Raw genomic sequence first — 18506 nt, 5'->3', positions numbered from 1 at the left:
TCTCTCCTACTGCGGCGCACAGGGCCCCAGGCTGGCCTCGTGCTGCAGAGTCCTGGGTGGGCTTAGTCCAGGGCCATGTGGGGAGAGAGCAGTACTGGGGGCTGGTGCCACCCAAGGGGAAGGGCTGGGCGGGGTCTGCAGGTAAGGGTATTGGGGTAAACCTCAAAGCGGAAGGCAGAAACAGAGATGGCTCTTGCCAAAGTCACAAGGATTCACACGGAAAATACTGCCAGAATATTCTGAATTCCCATCCCCACCCCCACTGTTCCTCTATGAACTCTGGCCGTCTGTGACTGCCCCCCCTTCCTACCCACCCCCCCCACCCCCCCACCCCGTCACCTCAGGAGTATCAGTTGCTACACAGAAAGAAGCAAATTACACGTGACTTTCTCCAAGCAAGGTCCAATATCAGGAAAGGCCATTTGTCCTTCCTGATCCCCATGGGAGGAATTCTGTACACAAGCATTGCCACGTGGTCCAAACTTACCATTCCTGTAGACACGGAATCCATTCTTTTCTGCCTCTGTGGAGTGCTTTCTAACTACTTTTAAACTGTATTGCATTCCCCTTGGCCTTCTTAAAGAGGACGGAACACTATTGACCCTCTCTTGGGGCTTGGAAGCCTGAGAAGGGAGGTCACAGTTTCGCTCTCGGGGCAAGGATGCATTTGGGGGTGTTTGCGCCAATGCTAATGGCCCCAGAGTCCGGGTTCTCTGAGGCCTGCTGGCTGCTTTGGGCGTTTACTCAGTCCCAGGTGGTCTGCTCCCCCCATCTTGCTGTGGTTGCAAGCAAGATGCTTCTAGGCTCATCTTTTTCTGTTTCTCCCTTGTTGTGGACTAGAAGCCAGAGAGCACAAGACAGCAGGTATGCACTAGGGTCCTGCCAGCATGGATGCTGTGAGGACGCCTTGGGGCTTAATTCCTGCTCCTGGCCATGCTCCACGGCACCCCATTCCAGACACGTTGAGCCTTTCTGCTCCACGCTGACCTAGCACCCATGTGCAGTGGGATCTGGCCCGCCCTTCTCCTAGCTGTGTGACCTTGAACAAATCATTTGACCTCTCCAAGACTCAGTTTCCCAATCTATAAAATGGGATGATGTCCGACTCTGCTTGTCAAGGTTGACATGTAATAAGTGGCCAGAAAATCCAGTGTGGCAGCCATTATCACTAATCGTCCCCATTGGGACCATAACCTGAAGAGTTTCAGCCTCACTGGGGCATTTTTAAAAGCCCACTTATCGGGGCGCCTGGGTGGCTCCGTCGGTTAAGCGTCCAACTTCGGCTCATGTCATGATCTCACAGTTTGTGAGTTCGAGCCCCACGTTGGGATCTGTGCCGACAGCTCAGAGCCTGGAGCCTGCTTCGGATTCTGTGTCTCCCTCTATCTCTGCCCCTGAGCTGCTCATGCTCTGTCTCTCTCAGTCTCAAAAATAAATAAAAACATTAAACAAAAAAATTTTTTAAAAGCCACTCATCAGGTGCGGAGGACTTTTTAATGATTTATTCCCCTGATAACAACCAAGGACCTGTCGTTTCACCAGCTCTGACCCCTTGCCAGGCGCTATGTGTCATTTGTCCTGATGTCCCTACCCAGCACTGGCAGTAAATGCCCAAAGGACGTATGAGAAAAAGAGAGATCAGACGGGGTCACCCAGACAAGATGCACCAAAAAATCATAAAGGAGACTCTGTGCTACGAGAGGACTCACTGAGAATAACTTTAATAACTGTTCCTTGAGGAAGCTAACGAGGGAGAGGTGTGGGAAGGGAGAGACGCTTAAGAAGGAGGGTTCAATTTATACAAATCTGATGACTTTGAACTCCCAAGGAAGCACCCCAGGTTTTACTAAGCAAGGCTGACCCTTGGCTGCGGTCAGACGCCCAGGTGGCCCCCTGGAGCTGGGGCTGGAGTCCTGGTGGGAGGTGAGGAGAGGCCGTGGGTAGCGGGCTTGGAGGAGGGAGTGGACGGGTGAGTCAAGGCCCGGCCCGCCACAGTCCTGCCCCTGGCCCCTGGGAGCTTGCCTCCCTGTGTCCGGGCCGGGCGAGGGGTTAATGCTATGGCCAGCGGGGAGGCCTGGCGGGCCCAGCGGGTTCTGTGGGCCTGGGCTCAGTGGGGCGGGTGGCGCCGCTCGGCCAGGCTCCCGCGGCCCAGCACCTCCCCGCTGAACTGGTAGGTGAGCTTTTTCTTGACCTTCTTGACCTCACCCGTCTTGCCATAGTTGCGCAGGGCGCGGGCCATCTTCTGGTAGGTCATTTTCTTGCGGTTTCCCTTCTGGATGCCCCAGCGGTGTGCCAGCGCCTCCTTGTGCTTGGACGAGAACTGGAAGGTGCCCTTGTCCTTGTCCACCCACCAGATGCTGTCCTTCATGTCCCCGCTGCGGAGCAGGTCGAGCAGGAACTGGTACAGGCGGATCTTCTTTTTGCTGCCTGTGGGCGGGAGGTGGTCAGTGCCCTAGCACGGGCACTCGCCCTCACCTCCCCCTGATGTGGGTCCCCCTGGGGATGGCTGGTCACTGGGGAGGGACTGGTGGTGGGGGGTGGTCTACCGAGGAGTGGGCTCCCTCACCCCACGCCTGGCACTCACACCCGCTCACACCCATTCACACGCAGCCCGGAGAGGTTCAGACACACATACACCCTCCCGGGCTCGGTCACAGATGCACTCTCATCGACACACGGAGAGGTACAGATGGTCTCAGATGCAGTGCGCACTTTAGCAAACGTTGACACGCTCACAGATACGGACACCACACTCAGCTCTGTGGTGTGACTGCTGTGCCCTTGGCTGGGGTGCATGGGGCACATCTACGGCCAGGGTCAGGGCTGGGCCGGACGGCGGGGCCGCCCTACCTGTTTCCCCATGCAGGAGGCCAGGCCCTGGCTCCAGGCCATCAGCCTCCCCGTCAGACACCTCCAGCGGGGGGCTCTGCCTCTCGCCCTCCTCCTCATCCGAGCTAGGCTGTGCCGGGGACAAGGAGGGGTATGGGAGGCACATCCGGGGTAGGTAGGAGACCTGGAAAGGCAGGGAAAGTGGGTTGAGGTCAGTGAGGGCCGGTTCACAGCTCAGAGCTGCTGAGGAGGGGCCATCTGAGCAAGAGAAGTGGGAGTAAAGAGGGGGGCAGGCCAGCAAGGGGCAGAAAGGTTTGCGAGAAGGCTGGGGAAGTTGGAGGTCAGTCGGGTTACAGGGGTCAGGCAGGGTCAACTACATACGGGGAGTGGGTTGTGGGGGACCAGGGGCTGCTGGAATCAGGCCCTCCCTGGGCTCCCAGTTCAGAGCCTCGTGGCCAGGGTAAAGGGCACCCTTTTTTCATATGCGCAAAGGTGCCATATGGCCTGGCATTCTTGGGATCAGAGGTGGCAGTGAAGAGGGGCCAATGGGATGGTCGGGTGTGGGAGCGACCGGGATTTAATAAGTGGGTGAACAGTGAGAGAAGGGCCAGCAGAGGTCAGCTAGGGGTGGTAGAGGTTAACGGAGGTCACTGATCGGGATGGGGGCGTCCGTGGGACTGAGGAGGGTCAATGAAGGGGGTCAGTGGAGGCCAGTGGAGGTCAGTGTCCAGCGACTAGGATCCACGAGGGGCCGGTGGATGGGGATCACAGTGGGGATCAGGAGGGCCGTTGAGGTCAGGCAGCTCACTGGAGGGTGGGAATTATCGGGGCTCTGTCCATCGCGGAGCCAGAGGAGATAAGGGTGTGGGGTCACGAGGTCAGTCAGAGGGTCAGGAGGCAGCCGTTGGGGCTCTGGCCGCCGTTGGCGCTGTGGGGCAGGAAGCCGAGTTGAGTAAGAGCCTGTGTCAGCTTCCTGTGAAGCGCCGGCCTCACCACAGGCCGGGTCCCACGGGAGCCGAGGCCGCACGCACCTGGTGGCCGATGCCCGCGTGGGTCGGTGCCATGGGGGTGTCGAGCACGTGCATCTGCTCCAGCTCCATGTGGCGGTAGAGCTGCTGCAGCTGGGGGGGCTGCACGCTCTGCAGCTCCGTGAAGTGGTTCTCGGTGAAGCTCTCGAACTCGCTGTGCACGTGGTGCGGGTGAAAGTCCCAGTAATGGTCTGCAGGGACGGCCAGACGGCGTGCGGTGAGCCCAGGGCGCGGGGCGGGAAAAGGTGACCACAGTGGAGAAAATAGCGATGTCAGGCCACAGGGGGCTATTGGCACCGGCCGGGCCAGGCTCCGGGTTGACATTCGTTCGCCCCCGCCCCCACCTCGCTATTTACCATCCCCATTTTACAGATGAGGACACCGAGGTGTGGCAAGGCCGCATAACATGCCCGCAGTCAGAGGCCCTGTCGATGGCAGGCCTGAGCCAAAGCCGGCATTCCCGGCAGCCCTTTTGTCCCGTGTCCAGGAGGTCACAAGGACACGGGTCCTGGCTCTGCCATTCACTTTCTGTGTGACCTCAGGCACATGCACAGACCTCCTCGGCCTCAGTTGACTCACTTGTAAAATGGGGATAAAAGTTACTGGGAGGATACAAATGAGTTCACATTTGTAAAAACTCCCAGCCCCAGAGCAGGCCCTCAGGGGGTGGTGATTCCCTCCCTCCCAGCTCCTGCGAAAACCGGTGGTTCCTGAGCCCATAGTCACACGCACACGGTCTTGTCACATGGCCCAGGTGTGATGACAAAGTCACAAGGCTGACATTCCTCACACACCAGAACTTGCGCAGGCCCACGGTGCTGCCCCTTCAAAGCCATGCCCTTGGACAGCTGCGTCTGTCTTCCAGTGAGGTTACCAGGACAAAGGGCTCTCCTGGAAACTCCCCCATAGGTGCTTTCAGAGTCTGTGGTGGGGTGGACTTGAGTTTGGGGAACAGCCACATGCCATCGGGAGCCCTGGCTTGGGACTAGGACATGGTTTCTCTGGGCATCTTTTCCAGGAAAAAAACCAAAAACCTGCCACATGTCTGTGGAGTTTCTGGGTACAGTCTGGGGTCCAAAAGAAGATGTGATAAAGCGACAAGAGGGATTTTCTAATGTGACCCAAGAGGGAGTATACAAGATGGTGGGCCGGAGTAGCATCTCGGGGACAAGTGCACAGCCCTACATGGGGACCACCACCAGCCCCGTGTGTGTGTGTGTGTGTGTGTGTGTGTGTCTATCTTCGTCCTTTTTTTCTCGCATATAAGCACATATTTACTCACACATCCCAAAAATATGTGTTTTTTTGGCTTTCGACTGGTTATCAGAAGACTTGCTTTCTAATCTTGCTCTGTGGTGGCATTCCTGTGTGACCCCAGACAAGCTATTTTATCTCCCTGATCCTCCAATTCCCCAATCTAAAAGTAGGGACCCGACTGGGTAGTGAACCCACAATCCAGGCAGCCCACACTCCCACCTCTACAAGGCTACATGGCACAGAAGAGAGAAAGTACACGATCTGGGAGCCAGACAGAGCTGGGTTCAAATCCTGCCTCTGCCATTTTCTGTCGTGTGCTATTGGGTGGGTCATTCCACTTCTGCAAGCCTCAGTTTCCTCATCTGTAAGATGGGGCTAATGATTACACCCATCTCATAGTCTTGTTGTGAGGGTTAAATGAACAAACGCCTTCAAGGTGCTTAGAATAGAACCCGGCACAAAATTAGATCCAATAAACATTACCTGTTACTAATACAATTAATGTGCTATTCTAAAGAACCCGGATTAGCACTTGAGCAAGTGGCAGATACTTTCATATATATTTATTTCTTTCCTCTTCTTCCTCCTGTTCCCTGCCATCTCAGTGGTCCAGAGAAATAGTTTTGGTGAGCCTGGCTGTCAGTGTCTCCCAGAGGCCAAAGCTGGGCCCTCAGCATTGTACCATGAGGACAGTGACTGGTTTCGTCCTCGCCTTATTCCCAGTGCCTGGACACAGCAGGCACTCAACGAACATTTCCTGAATGAGTGAATGAATGAATAAATGAATGAATTCTAGCCTCCTGAGAACTCTCCCTGACTCTCCTCCACAAAATTATCTAAACCTAAAGGGAAAACAAAACAACACTTAATTTGTATTTTCATCTTGCAGCGAGTAAACAGGACCCAGAAGCTCTCCCCTTGCCCGGGACAGTTGGCTCTGTGCTTTAGAGATGGGCTGTTTTGGGGGCTCTGGGATTTGGTGAGCCAATCCAGGCTCCTCTCTAGAGACAGATCAGCCCTCCAGCCCCACTCTGGCCCCTCCCATTTTCACCTCCCCCACCCTGGGCTGAACTGTCCAGATCTTGGCACAATGCTTTATCCTGCCCACCGACCTCCACCCTCAAGCCCACTACAGTTCCAGGGTTCAGGGGACCCCGCATGCCTGCAACCCTCCAGGTGTGGAGTGAGGGGCCCCCGACTGCTCTTTCCCTCCTGCTCCCCACCTCTGCTGTAGCTTCGCATGAGACCCATGAGCTCATTCTTGGAATCCCAGCCTGAGGCCGGCATTTCCCATGGAGGTCTCAGTACACCTTCACCAGAGTCGCTCTGGGGGGCTTGGGCCCCTCCTTGGAGATCCAGTGAATCAGAAGCGCTGGGAACTGGAATCTAACGGGCCCTAAGGAGGTTCTTGCACTCACTGACACTCTGGAACCCTGCCCCAGGGTCCTCTGAAAGCTGCAAATGGGACTCTTGAGCTACAATTAGTTTCAAAAGGCCCAACGGAAACCTCGCCTTTACCCTTGATTTGGGTGTTCAGGCAATTATGTAATAAACGCTGTCTGGTAGACAGAAACGTTTTGAGTATGGGGGCCTCTGAAGGGACACAATACAAGGAAGTCTTCATAGTGCGAAAGTCAGCACTCTTGGGCTCTTTGGACCTCATTTATAGATGACTTCACGAACGCATTGCTTTATCCCTATTTGTCCCTTCAATGGGTTCCCCAGGTCATCCTGCACCATGCCTCCTTAGCACAACACTGCACCTCAAAAGAATATAGTTCCATTTGCATATCTGGAGTTAGTTCTGGACCCTCCTTTTTATAGCCTATTAGGCCACCCAGCACATAGTAGGCCTCCATAAATATTCGATCAAATGATCCATAAGAGTTAGCTTTTAACATGTATTTTTAGGTACTGGGCACTATGCTAAGTACTTAATCCACATTTTCTCATGAATCCTCACCCCAACTCTGACAAGGTGGCCACTATAGTATGATCTTTCTTTTGCACACGAGGAAACAATGACTCAGAGAGAGTAAGTCCCTTGTCCACAGACAGCCATTGGTAAAGTCATGTTCCAACCCACCTGTGTCTGCCTCCAGGGACTGAACTACCAGTATACCATACAACTTCTGAGGAACAAGACTGTTAATTAAAGCTTTAATTAAGACCAATGGTGGCACCGACTTTATCGACTGCTCTTATGCACCTGTCTACCCTCATCCACCCCTCACCCATCATTCACCATCCGTCTTCCACCCATCCATCATGCATTCATTCATCCATATTCACCCATCCACCCATCAGTGTCTGTCATCCACCTATCCATCATGCACCCATCAGTTGCTATCCATTCATCGTCAATCATTCCCTTCATTCATCCATCCATCATCTAACCTGCCAGCAGTGACTCCATTCATCTTGACCTCTCATTACCTGGGACCAAAGTCTTACCCACCCATCTCTATTCTTCCTCGGTATATTTGGTGCTCCTAATACCTGTATGTCACCAGGACAAAAATAAAGTCATATTCAAAACAACACACATACTCAAAATTAAAGCCTTAAGTGTCATTCAGTTGACTTTATCTCCTCAGAGCAGGAATCCCAGCCTTAAGCCCAGGGTTCTCCCCAGGGGAGCAGAAGTAAGATCAAGACAGAGAAGGAAGATAAGGAATTAAGACAAAGGCTGATAAAAACAAAATAAAACAAAACAAACAAACAAAAACCTTCTTAGGAAATCACAGACCACTGGACAAAGGGTCCTGAAGCCCAGCCTTCCCGCACATTGTTCAGATTAAGGGAACCGGAAGCCCCGAGAGTGGAGAGCTCCAGGCTTCACCATACTTGTCACTCTCTACTTTGTATCCTAATTATTAAAGTTTTCGTTATTCCCCCTGTTAAAATAATAAATCTGGTAGGACTTGTGTTTTATTGATTCCATAGCACCTAGCAATGTGCCTGGTGTACAAAAGATGCTTTGCATATATTTATTAGATGGATAGGTCCACGAGAGCTGGATGGAGGGTTTGACAGGTAAAGGGAAGGACGATTGGAAAGCTGAACGAGTGGAAGATTAGATGGGTGTGAGAACACATCGGTGGATGGGTGGACGGTGCATGGTATGAAAGGATGGAAGAGTACATGGAAAGATGGAAAGATGGAGGGAAGGAGTCATACGTTGGAACTCTGGTTCCTTCACCAACCCCATTGCAAAGAGCAAATCCTATCACATCCGTTGTGATGGCTGTTATCAAAACAAAAAACAAAAAACAAACAAAAAAAACCCAGAAACTAACCAGTGTTGATGAGGATGTGGAGAAATCGGAACCCTTCTACACTGTTGGTGGGAATTTAGCATGGTACAGCCACTGTGGAAAACAGTATGGAGGTCCTCAAAAATGAAAAATACAACTACCATTTTACATCATGTATATTTTACCACAATTAAAAATAATAATAAATAGTAAACCTGATGAGCCCTGCCTTCAAAATCTATCCTGAATCTGTCCACTTCTTTCTCTCTCTATTGCCACTAACTTTGGCCAAGCCACTGTCATCTCTTGCCTAGATTATGCCAGAAGTTTCCTCCCAGTGCTTTCTCGCTGTTCTGATTGTGATCTTCTCTCCATCTAGTCTCCCACAGCAGCCAGAGTGACTTTTTAAAAAGCTTATTCAGTGGAACTACTAAGTGTTAGGAGAAGAAGGCACTGAAAACTTGCAGGGAGACAGAACTAAAGTAAACAAGCAGAAAAACAAACAAAAACAAATTAGTTTACATTCAAAACAGAGGCCATAAAAAGGCATCCAACTTCAAAAGAAAACCTCTAGTGACCAGAAGATAGAGAAACGCTTTCAAATTCTAAGGGAAACAGGATTTTCAGCCTAGATTTCTATACCCTGTTAATCATAAAGATATGAGAAAAAAGCAAACAACAAAACATACCTCCTACACACCGTCTCTTAGGAGGCTGTTGTCAGAAGAATAACAACTCTTGGGGCACCTGGAGGGCTCGGTCAGTTAAGCATCTGACTCCTGATTTCGGCTTAGGTCATGATCTCACGCTTCGTGAGTTCAAGCCCTGCGTCGGGCTCTGTGCTGACACTGCTTGGGATTCTCTCCCTTCTATCTCTCTGCCTCTCTCTCTTTCTCTCTTAAAATAAATAAATAAACATGGGGGGTGGGGAGGAAAGAATAACAACTCCTATCCATGTTACATAGCACTCGCTATGTGCCAGGCACTGTTCTAAGGATTTTACATACAGTGACTCATTCAATCCCTACAGCAATCCTATGAAGTAGGTATCATTATGAAGAAGTTGAGACCTAGAGAGGTGAAATGTCTTGCCCACGATCACCCCAGATAGTAACGGGGAGATGGGGTGTGAATCCCAGTAGCCTGGCTCCAGAATGAGGGCACTATCTCCTTGCTAGCCTGCCCCTCATTCTCTTTTTCAAGGATGAGCAAGTACAGGTAGCCAAAGAACACCATATGGCTCAGCTGTGAGTAATCTTCACACGGTCACACTCCTGGAAAATTCAGATACTGATTTAACAAGAGTTACTGTACAAAGAAAGACAAATACTGTATGATCTCACTTATATGTGGAATCTAAACCAAAAAACAAAACCCCAAACTTATAGACAAGGAGATCAGATTTGCGGTTGCTAGAGGGCCAGGGTCAGGGTCATGGGAATTGGAGGAATGTGGTCAAAAGGTACAAACTTCTATGTATAACAGGCACCTGGCTAGCTCTATTGGAAGAGCATGTGATACTTGATCTCGGGGTTCTGAGTTTGATTCCCACGCTGGGTGTAGAGATTACTTAAATAAATAAAACTTACAAAAAAAAAAAAAACCTTCTGGTTATGAGTACTGGGTCGCAATGGTGACCACAGCTAGCAATGCTGTATGGTAGACAGTAAAACCTTGGTTAGCGAGCATAATTCATTCCAGAAACATGCTTGTAATCCAAAGCACTTGTATATCAAAGTGAGTTTCAAGATCATGTGACATTCAGTGTCACATATGACTCGTATTGCAAGACATCGCTTGTATATCAAGTTAAAATGTATTAGAAATATTTTCTCGCTTTGTGGAACACTGGCAGAACAAGTTACTTGCAGTCCAAGGTTTTACTGTATTTGAAAGTTGCTATGAGAATAGATCCTAAAAGTTCTCATTACAAGGAGAAAAACTCTTTTGTATCTATATGAGGTGAGGGATATTTCACAATATCTACATACGTCAGCTCATTATGCAGTACGCCTTAAGCCCGCACAGCATTGTGCATCAATTACATCGATAAAATGGAACAAAGTTACTGTATAATCATTTGGGTATGTGTGAAGTGTGGGTGAGTGTGTGTATGCTCTGAATGACTACAGAGCCAAAGTCTCATCTTTCATAGGACAAGATGAAAAATTCAAGCCAGACTCATCTCCACCCAGCGTATAGAAGGAACCCATTAAATGCTTATGAGTGAATAAACGAATAACGTACTAAGTCTCTATTTCAAATCTTCGTGTGTACATTTACTTAGTGCTGCGATAGAAAGACTGGACAACTAGCTTTCATCCATCCCCGCCGGGCCACATATGTCATGAAGAAGTGCCGATGATAAGCTTTAGTAAAAAGCAGCAGCTTACAGAATAGCATGAGGCTACGATTCCATTGTTGGGTGAGCAGAATGTGCATATGTGTATGTCTGCACTGACAGAGGTACAGGAACATAAATGTGGAATAAAATGTCTACAAGGATTGACTAAGGTGCCATCAGTGGGGAGGGAAGCTGGGAAGAGGGAAATATTTTCCTTGATAAAGCTGTTGTTGATTATTTTAATAATCAAAAATTAAAGGTTTAAAATTTATTTAGATTTTCACCACACACACACACACACACACGCACACAATGCAGATCATGTCCTTCCCCTGCTCACAACCCTCCAATGGCTTCCCATTCCCATTGTTTGTAGGATAACACCCAAACTCCTGCCATGGCCTTCAGGCACTGTGTGATCTGTCCTCCGCAGGTCCCTCTGGCTCCCCTTGGTCTCCACTACGCCCTGAGTGCCCCGGCCACCCAGGCCCTCTCTCAAGGTCAATGCTACATTGCATTTGCAGTTCTCTCTACCTTTGCGTGCGTGTTCCCTCTCTTTACTCAGATTTCACCTCAACTGCCCTCCTCAGAGGCCTTCCCTGACCACCCGAACGAAAGTAGCCCCTAACACAGGCACTCTGCCTTATGTTACTTTGCTTTTTAGAAGACTGCTTATTGCCTGTCTGCTTAGTCGACTGCCGCCTTTTCCCTCACTGGAATGCAAGTTCTGTGAGAGCAGTGGCTTTGTGTGGCTTGCTTATCACAGAAACTCCAGTGGCTAGAATGGTGCCTGGCCCATGGCATGCAATCAGAAGCTATTTGGTAGATGGAAAAATGGGGGATGAGTGGGCCTGAGGAAAGATGGTAAGTGTTGGGAGGATGAGTGGGTGGCCGCAAGGGCGAGTGGTGGAAGGGGTGGGTGGCTGGTTGGTTGACTGTCACCTAGGTCAGTTGAAAATGACGCAGTGGATCTGTCACAGAGCCTTCTGTGTGTCTCCCACTCTCCCAGCTGCTTCCTCTCCCCCAACTGGGGGAAGGAGTAAAGCTAACATACTCTGACCCGAAAGCTCGCTGGGCCTTGTGCTCAGCCCCTCGCACCTTTTGTGCATTAACTCAGTGAATCATTACACCTCTACGGGGTCAGTGTTTCCATGCTCTCACTTCCATATATGAGGGAACAGGGGCTCCCAGAGGTTAAGTCACTTGCTCTAAGGTCACACACACTGGTGAGTGATGGAACCGGGATCAGACCCAGGTCCAACCCCAGTGCTTTTTTAATAAGTTCAACCACCTAAAAATGTAGACCCAGAGGACATGCAGGAACTAGTGAAGAATGTGGGGTGTCTCTACTCTTGGGTCTTCATTAGGAAAGGACAGAACAGGTGCACAGATCAGCAGAGATGCCCAGATGGGCGATGATGGGGCAGGGGGTGTGGGGGGGGGGGGAGTAGGGTGTAGGGTGGGGAGTGGGGGCCAGGACACCTGTGGACACCAGAGGAGTCTCCGAAGGAATCGGGGCATGACCAAAACAGGGTGCTTGGGCATCTAATCAAGAGTCATTCCTAGAGCCCCGGCCCTGATAGAAGGGACCTGCCTGGGCACCGAGCCAGGAAAGCACAAGCACTTTTTCTCTAAAGTGCTCACTTCATCAGCCCCAGCCCCTGGTCTAGCTGGTTTCTAGATGCGTGCACACACCCTCATATTACAAGAGGGGACACTGAGGCTGCAGTGGGCCCAAAGGAAATGACCCCAAACACAGTGAAACTGAGTGGAGGTTAGGCCAGAGGGGAAAATGTCCCTAATGTTGGAAGCTGTCCCAGGCCGCGCTGAGTTTGCTGAGACCTGGCCGTCCTGCTGCCTGGAGCCACCAGGGGGAGCCAGTCCTCAAGGCCAGAGGGACCTTCTCGGGTCCTGAACTGCTAGAGGCAGGGGTCACCAGTGCTGGTCTCTAGGTCACAGAGACCCACCCTTGACCCTGGCTGGGGGAGATGGGAGGAGGGGGTGAGTGAGGGAGACTTTCTCTCTAAATTGCCTGGCTTTTCCACAAAGAGATCGTTTTGCTTGCAGAATCATAAATGAGCTTTAAAGGATGACAAAAAAGGATGCTTTACAACCTTCCCAGCCCTGGGATTCTGAAAGAAGTCTGTGTGTTCCCCCATGAGGGCTGGAGGCATATCTACCACCTACTGCCAGGACATGGCCCCCAGGTGTGGCCTGGCAGTGTGAAACCTTCCTCTGTGCTGTGGCACCCGACCTGCCTCTCCCTCTGGGGCTGCGGACACCCCAGTGCCTGGCCTGCCCCGGTTTCAGAATCCTAGAGAATCCCCCAATGAAGACCTGCTAACTAGGCCTTCTCACTTGGGCTCAGGGGTCCCATAGGAGACACCGAGATCCCCTTTGGGGGTCCTCTCACAGTGCCCTGTCCAGGTGCCAGCCACCTAATGCCTGTCCCCATCTACCCTGAATTTGCTCCAGGGTCGAGGCTGGGCTGGGGGATGGGCAGCGAGACTGGGACAAAACGACCCTTGGCCCACGCTCTGTCGTCACTCCCACCCCAGCAAACTGGGGCTCCAGCCCCTGCTGAATGAGGGGGACCTCAGAGCCTTTCCCTTAGTGAGCAGTTCTCAAGCAGGGGTGATTCTGCCCCCCAGGGGACATTTGGCAACGTGTGGAGACATTTTTGGTTGTCGTGACTGGTGGTGCTTCTGGCATCTAGTGGGTAGAAGCCAGGGATGCTGCTAGACAGCCTACAACGTACAGGGCAGGCTCCCGCAACAAAGACATTCTCCAGCCCCGAATGTCAATGGAAGTTAAGGACACAGCAGGGAGCAGAGCCGCCCCACGTGGAGTTCAGGGCAAGGGGGTGAGGACAACAGAGAGGATGAAGGGGCCTGGGGGGAGGGGGAGAGGAGAAAGCCCTGGACCTGGAGCAGACAGACTGGGTTCCACCCACCGGCTGCGTGACCCTGTACAGGTCACTTAGCTCCCCGAGCCTCCGTTTCCTCATTTGTGAAAGGCCACAAGGACTGGACCAGACGATAAACGTGGACGAAGCTACCCTCGTGCCCTGGCACACCACAGATGCTCAATAAATGCAGGCTGGGGTGTGGGGCGTGGGGGTTTAGAGTAGTAAGCTCACGTCCTTTGAAAGCTAGTTTAATCCAATTCTCAGGATCCCAAAGAAGCCTTCCCTTCTCCCTCAGGGCCCAGGCCCGGCTGGGGACGCGGGGGCGGGGGAGGGCCCTGTACTCACCGCTGTGGCTTTCTCCATCACTGCTGAGATAGGGGTAGTATTCGTGCGTCTGCCGTTGGTACAGGTCCGTGTCATAGGGAACCAGGTCTTCCGATGGCTGCTGAGAGAAGAGGCAGTCAGGACTCGGATGTTGGCAGCCCCCTGTATGTTGGGGCCACACCACCCTCTCACACTGAAGGGACCGCATCAGGCCTACAGCCCTCTCTCTGCCTGACCTGGGAGAGGCCGCAGTGGGGACAGGAGAGTAAGACCCTCGGCTCCTGCAGAAAGGGGCTGACAGGGACCCCCCAAGGTCAGAGGTCAAAGGAGGACCAAGGCTGAGAGGAGAGCATGGCCTCCCCGCACCCCCTCCCCTGCACAGCCACACTCCACACGGACATCTGCACCCCAGGTCCCCATCTCACACAGGGACTCTCACATCCACACCTCCAAATGTACAGACGCTCCCGTGACACGCACACTCCCACGTGTGAACTCACACCCACAGTCTACCCACGCTCACCTTTGCCCTAATTCTACAGGTCACTCACATTCACACACACTTGTGGTCACACTCACACGCACTGTTGTGCACTCACCCTGTAGGCACACGCAGTCACTTGAATTACCGCACGTATCCTCACACTTGCCTTCAAGGACCTTAAACACAGGCTCATACCCACACCATCATGGCCGCGCACGCTCCACTTACACACCCACCCCCATAGCACACATGCTTGTCCTCCGGCCAGTCTCCACAGCCCACGCCCGGGCCCAGGCACCCTCATGATGACCAGTGGCTGTTCACACTCATGGATTGTGTAGTGCTCTCCAGGCAGGCTCGGGGGCCATGGGCCAGCTAGAGCCTTGGTCCTCTCCCTCTCCCTCCTCCGTCCTCCTTCTGACACACCCACTGGGATATTCCCTTCCTCCCCTCCCCTCCCTCCCCTCACCCCTCATTGCTCCCCCCACCCTTCCCTGTCCTCCTCTCCCCTTCCTCCCGCTCTAGCCCCTCACTCCTCCCTGTCCTCCTCTCTACTCCTCCCCCTCCTCCCCCTCCACCCTCACTCCTCCCTTTCCCTCTCTCTACCCTTCCCCCTCTTCCTCCTCCCCCTCCACTCCCCACTCCTCCCTCTCCCCCTCTCCCCCTCCTCCATTCCACTCTTTCCTCTCCCCCTCCTCCCCCTATACCCCTCACTCCCAGCTGTCCTCCTCTCTACCCCTATCCGTCCTCGGCCTCCCCCTCCCACGCCTCCCTGGCCTCCTCCCCCTCCTGCCCCTCCAGCCCTCACTCCTCTGCATCCTGGTGCAACACAGGGACACGCACACGCAGAGTCTTTACAACTGTCCTCAGGCCTCTCCCCACCCCCGCAGTGTGCGCGCAGGGATTGCACAACAGTTACTCAGGCCCTCAGAGCTTGGGTTAGGGGCCGGGGCTGCCTTGGGAGCCCACCTTCCCAGGAGTGCTCCCTTCTCTGAGGGGTCTGGCATAGCAAACCAAGAAGCTGTGCCTCCCGCCTAGCTGTGTCTGGAGTTCAGGGATTGAGAGGTCAAGGGTCAGAGACGCTGTGGTCCAGCTCCTGGGCCTGTGGATTTCTTGAGGCGGCCTTGGCTCTTCCTGGGACCACCTCCGTCACCCCCTGCCTGCCCCCTCCTCTCCTTCTTGGTGATGGGCGGGGGAGGGCTGGCTGGGGTGGTCTGTGTCAGGCCAGGAGCCCAGCACTGGGTTTCCAGGCAGCCCAGCCCAACAGCAGGATGTCAGGCCTGGGGTGCCTCCCTGGGCCCCGAGGCCTGACTGGGGTGGGGTGGGGGGAGGGAGCAGCCTCCAAGCCGGGAAAGCTGAGTCAGGTGGGCAGGCCCTGCCAAGCCCTTCCCGGCTCTCCCAGGGCTCCCCACCCTCGCTGAGTGGGGATGGGGCGTGAGAGAGAGAGGGGTCTTCTCTGAGGGGCCCAGGTCTGCATCTGCCTGAGGCTTTAACTGTCACAGAGAGCAAGAGTGGTGGGGACCTGCCCTTCCCCTCCAGGGGTCCCTTGGGACTCCTGCTGCTTCACCTCTAGTCTCTGCCCCAGCCTCAGCCCCCGCCCGGAACTCCGGTATCCACTGACCAGGTCCTGTCCCGGCACCCTTGCGCTCAGTCCCAGGATCGGCCCAGCTCCAGCGCCTGCCATCCTCTCCCCTGCCCTGGCCAAGGCCCCAACCAAACTGCCGTCCTAGTCTCTGCTCTACTCATTGCTGCCGCCCAGCCCCTGCCCCTGCCCCTGCCCCTGCCCCAGCCCCAGCCCCTGGGGAGAGCCGGTCCAAGGCCCAGATCTTTGGGTCAACAACCATGTCCCCTGCGCCAGGCTCCAGACTGGGCACCGGGAACCCAGACATAAGGCGGCCTTAGTCTCCAAGAGCACCTGGGGCCATGGACTGAGACATCTGGCCTGTTGCCTCCTGTCCTTTAAGCCTTTACTGTCCTGGGGACTGGCTTCCCCCCAACACCAGTCTCCCCATCTCCTCCTCCGCCACCTCTCTGCCACTGCCCTCACCATCCCCACCCCGACACCCTGCCCAGGAGCTACGGCCTGCCACCCAAGCCCCTAAAGCACCCAAGTCTATAAATAACCGTTCAGGCCCCACCGATCACAGCCCCACCATGAGCCCAGCCCTCAGCCCGCCAGGGCATGCTCTGAAGAAACCAATGGCCCCCTCGCTGGATCTCAGACCAGGAGCTCCAGGGAGGAAACACCAATTTCCCACTGATAGCTAACCGGGAGGGCAGCTGGCTGGTGGGTTGGAGGGCAGGCGGACTGGCGTCTGAGGGCCGAGGGTCGAGCCAGTAGAGGAGTCCCAGTACTCACAGGGGGGACGAGGGGAAACCCTTCCATTTTGCACGCCTGTAACATCCAGCCGATCTCCTAGCCGGTCAGGTCCCCTGCTTCGGTGGGGGCCAGTGCGGAGCCCCTCAGGATGGGGCGCCCCGTCAGGGGCTGGGACGAACTCAGGGCGGGCGCAGGGCTCAGGCCTGCCCCATGAGCTACAGGAGCCCTGGGTGAGCCCCCTCCCTTGACATTGCAGGGCCAGCGCAAGTTCCTGATTTTATCGAAGGGCCTGCCACTGGGAGATAGTCCCCTTGGGGTGACATCACCGCCCCAGCCCGTTTGCATAAATCTCTTGCGCGACAGGAAGTCTCTGGCCGGCTGGGGCAGGTGGTGCTCCAGGGGCTGGCCTGGGAGGCTATGGGGGCCAGGCCCCCTGCCCAGAGGAAGCTGGAACTGTGAGGGGCGGTCTTGGAGGCTGGGGTGGGGAGAAAGAGTGGGAGGGAGGAAGGCCAGCTCTACCACAGGGAGGCCATTGCTGCCCCCACGCCCTGCTGACGCCCCCTAACCCCTAACCCTACAAATTCCCAGTGCTCTTGAGACCCCCATGTGGCCATCAGTCACTTGCTTGGGGTCAGAGCTGGTGGTGGTGGCTACTAGGGGCCTTCACTTTCTGGGGTCAGCCTGGCTGGCTGAGAGCTCTGATCTAGCAGAGTGCCAGGCCTGGCTCTTCTGGGTCCAGGGTCCCCAACACTTATGTTCTATCCAGCCTGGGGCTGGGCTCTAGGGCAAGGTCCTCAGCATAGTGCTATTTGTCCCTTCCCTCTGAGTTCCTTCACACCAGCTTCCCTTCCATCAGAGGATGGTCCTGGGTCCTTATGCCTTCCCCTCCCAGTTTCCTGAGTACCACTGCTTCTTCCAAATCCCTAGGGGCTCTATTCTCAGCCCAGATTTCTCAGTTTCCCCACTCCTTGCCAATGCCTGAATGTCAATCTAGTCTTCCCAGTTTACAAACCTTTCTTGTTTGTCCATCATTCATTTTCCTACCTTTCTATTTTTTGTCTATATGTCCATCCATCTATCTCCCCATCAAGCCAACCATATGTTTATTTATTTATCAGTTTATGTAGCCGTTCATTTATTCTTCCATTTACTTGTTAGTCTATTCATCCATCCACTCATCTGTTTATCTATTTGTCCATCTCGCCATCTATATGCTCCTCTACTAGCCCATCCATCTGTGATTGACCCATCACTTTATATTTTCATCTTTAAAAAATTTTTTTAATATTCATTTATTTTTGAGGGGGGGGGCAGCGAGAGAGGGAGACACAGAATCCAAAGCAGGCTCCAGGCTCCAAGCTGTCACCACAGAGCCCGAGGTAGGGCTCAAACTCACAAACCACAAGATCATGACCTGAACCGAAGCCTCCTAGGCACCCCTATATTTTCATCTGTTTATCCACTGTATATCCAGCTCTCAATCTGTTCATCCACCGGTCCATGCATCCACCCATCCACCCATCTACCCATCTACCCATCCATCCACCGATCTACCCATCCATCCATCTATGCATCCTGCCAGTATTAACTAAGCCCCAGGCTCTATGCTGAGTTATGGGAAAGTAGGTAAGTACTGGACAAGATCCCTGTCTTCAGAGAGCTCCTGATCTAGTCTGGAAGCCAGGGATGAATAGAGACATTTTTTGATCCATTGGCCTCTGGTGAGTCCACTTCACTGCAGAAGAACTTCTTGAG

At 53.6% G+C, this 18506-nt stretch overlaps 1 protein-coding gene across 2 annotated transcripts; it reads right to left on the bottom strand.

Moving 5' to 3' along the window:
• Positions 1 to 1705: 1705 nt before the first annotated feature.
• SPI1 (Spi-1 proto-oncogene) lies at positions 1706 to 17067 on the bottom strand. 2 transcript variants are annotated; one of them, XM_015075712.3, is made up of 5 exons: positions 16791 to 17067; positions 13969 to 14068; positions 3861 to 4048; positions 2851 to 3013; positions 1706 to 2427 (listed from the first exon to the last, which is right to left on the bottom strand). In XM_015075712.3, the coding sequence occupies exons 1-5, from the start codon at positions 16833 to 16835 to the stop codon at positions 2108 to 2110; spliced, it is 816 nt and encodes a 271-aa protein (XP_014931198.2). In that variant the 5' UTR covers positions 16836 to 17067; the 3' UTR covers positions 1706 to 2107. The 2 variants fall into 2 exon arrangements, with proteins under 2 accessions (XP_014931198.2, XP_026928511.1); XM_027072710.2 differs by having other exon boundaries at positions 13969 to 14065; positions 16791 to 17065.
• Positions 17068 to 18506: the final 1439 nt, after the last annotated feature.

This window comes from Acinonyx jubatus, chromosome D1 (assembly GCF_027475565.1).
Source record: "Acinonyx jubatus isolate Ajub_Pintada_27869175 chromosome D1, VMU_Ajub_asm_v1.0, whole genome shotgun sequence".
Classification (NCBI taxonomy): Eukaryota; Metazoa; Chordata; class Mammalia; order Carnivora; family Felidae; genus Acinonyx; species Acinonyx jubatus.
This window is presented reverse-complemented; position numbering and strand designations above follow the sequence as displayed.

Excerpts from the sequence above, each read along its gene's own strand:
- SPI1 (XM_015075712.3), bottom strand. The coding sequence starts at position 16,835 with ATGTTACAGGCGTGCAAAATGGAAGGGTTTCCCCTCGTCCCCCCT. Across the intron at positions 4,049-13,968 it reads TGATGGAGAAAGCCACAGCG|ACCATTACTGGGACTTTCAC; the intron begins GTGAGTACAGGG and ends CCGTCCCTGCAG. Across the intron at positions 2,428-2,850 it reads CCTCCTGCATGGGGAAACAG|GCAGCAAAAAGAAGATCCGC; the intron begins GTAGGGCGGCCC and ends TCCCGCCCACAG.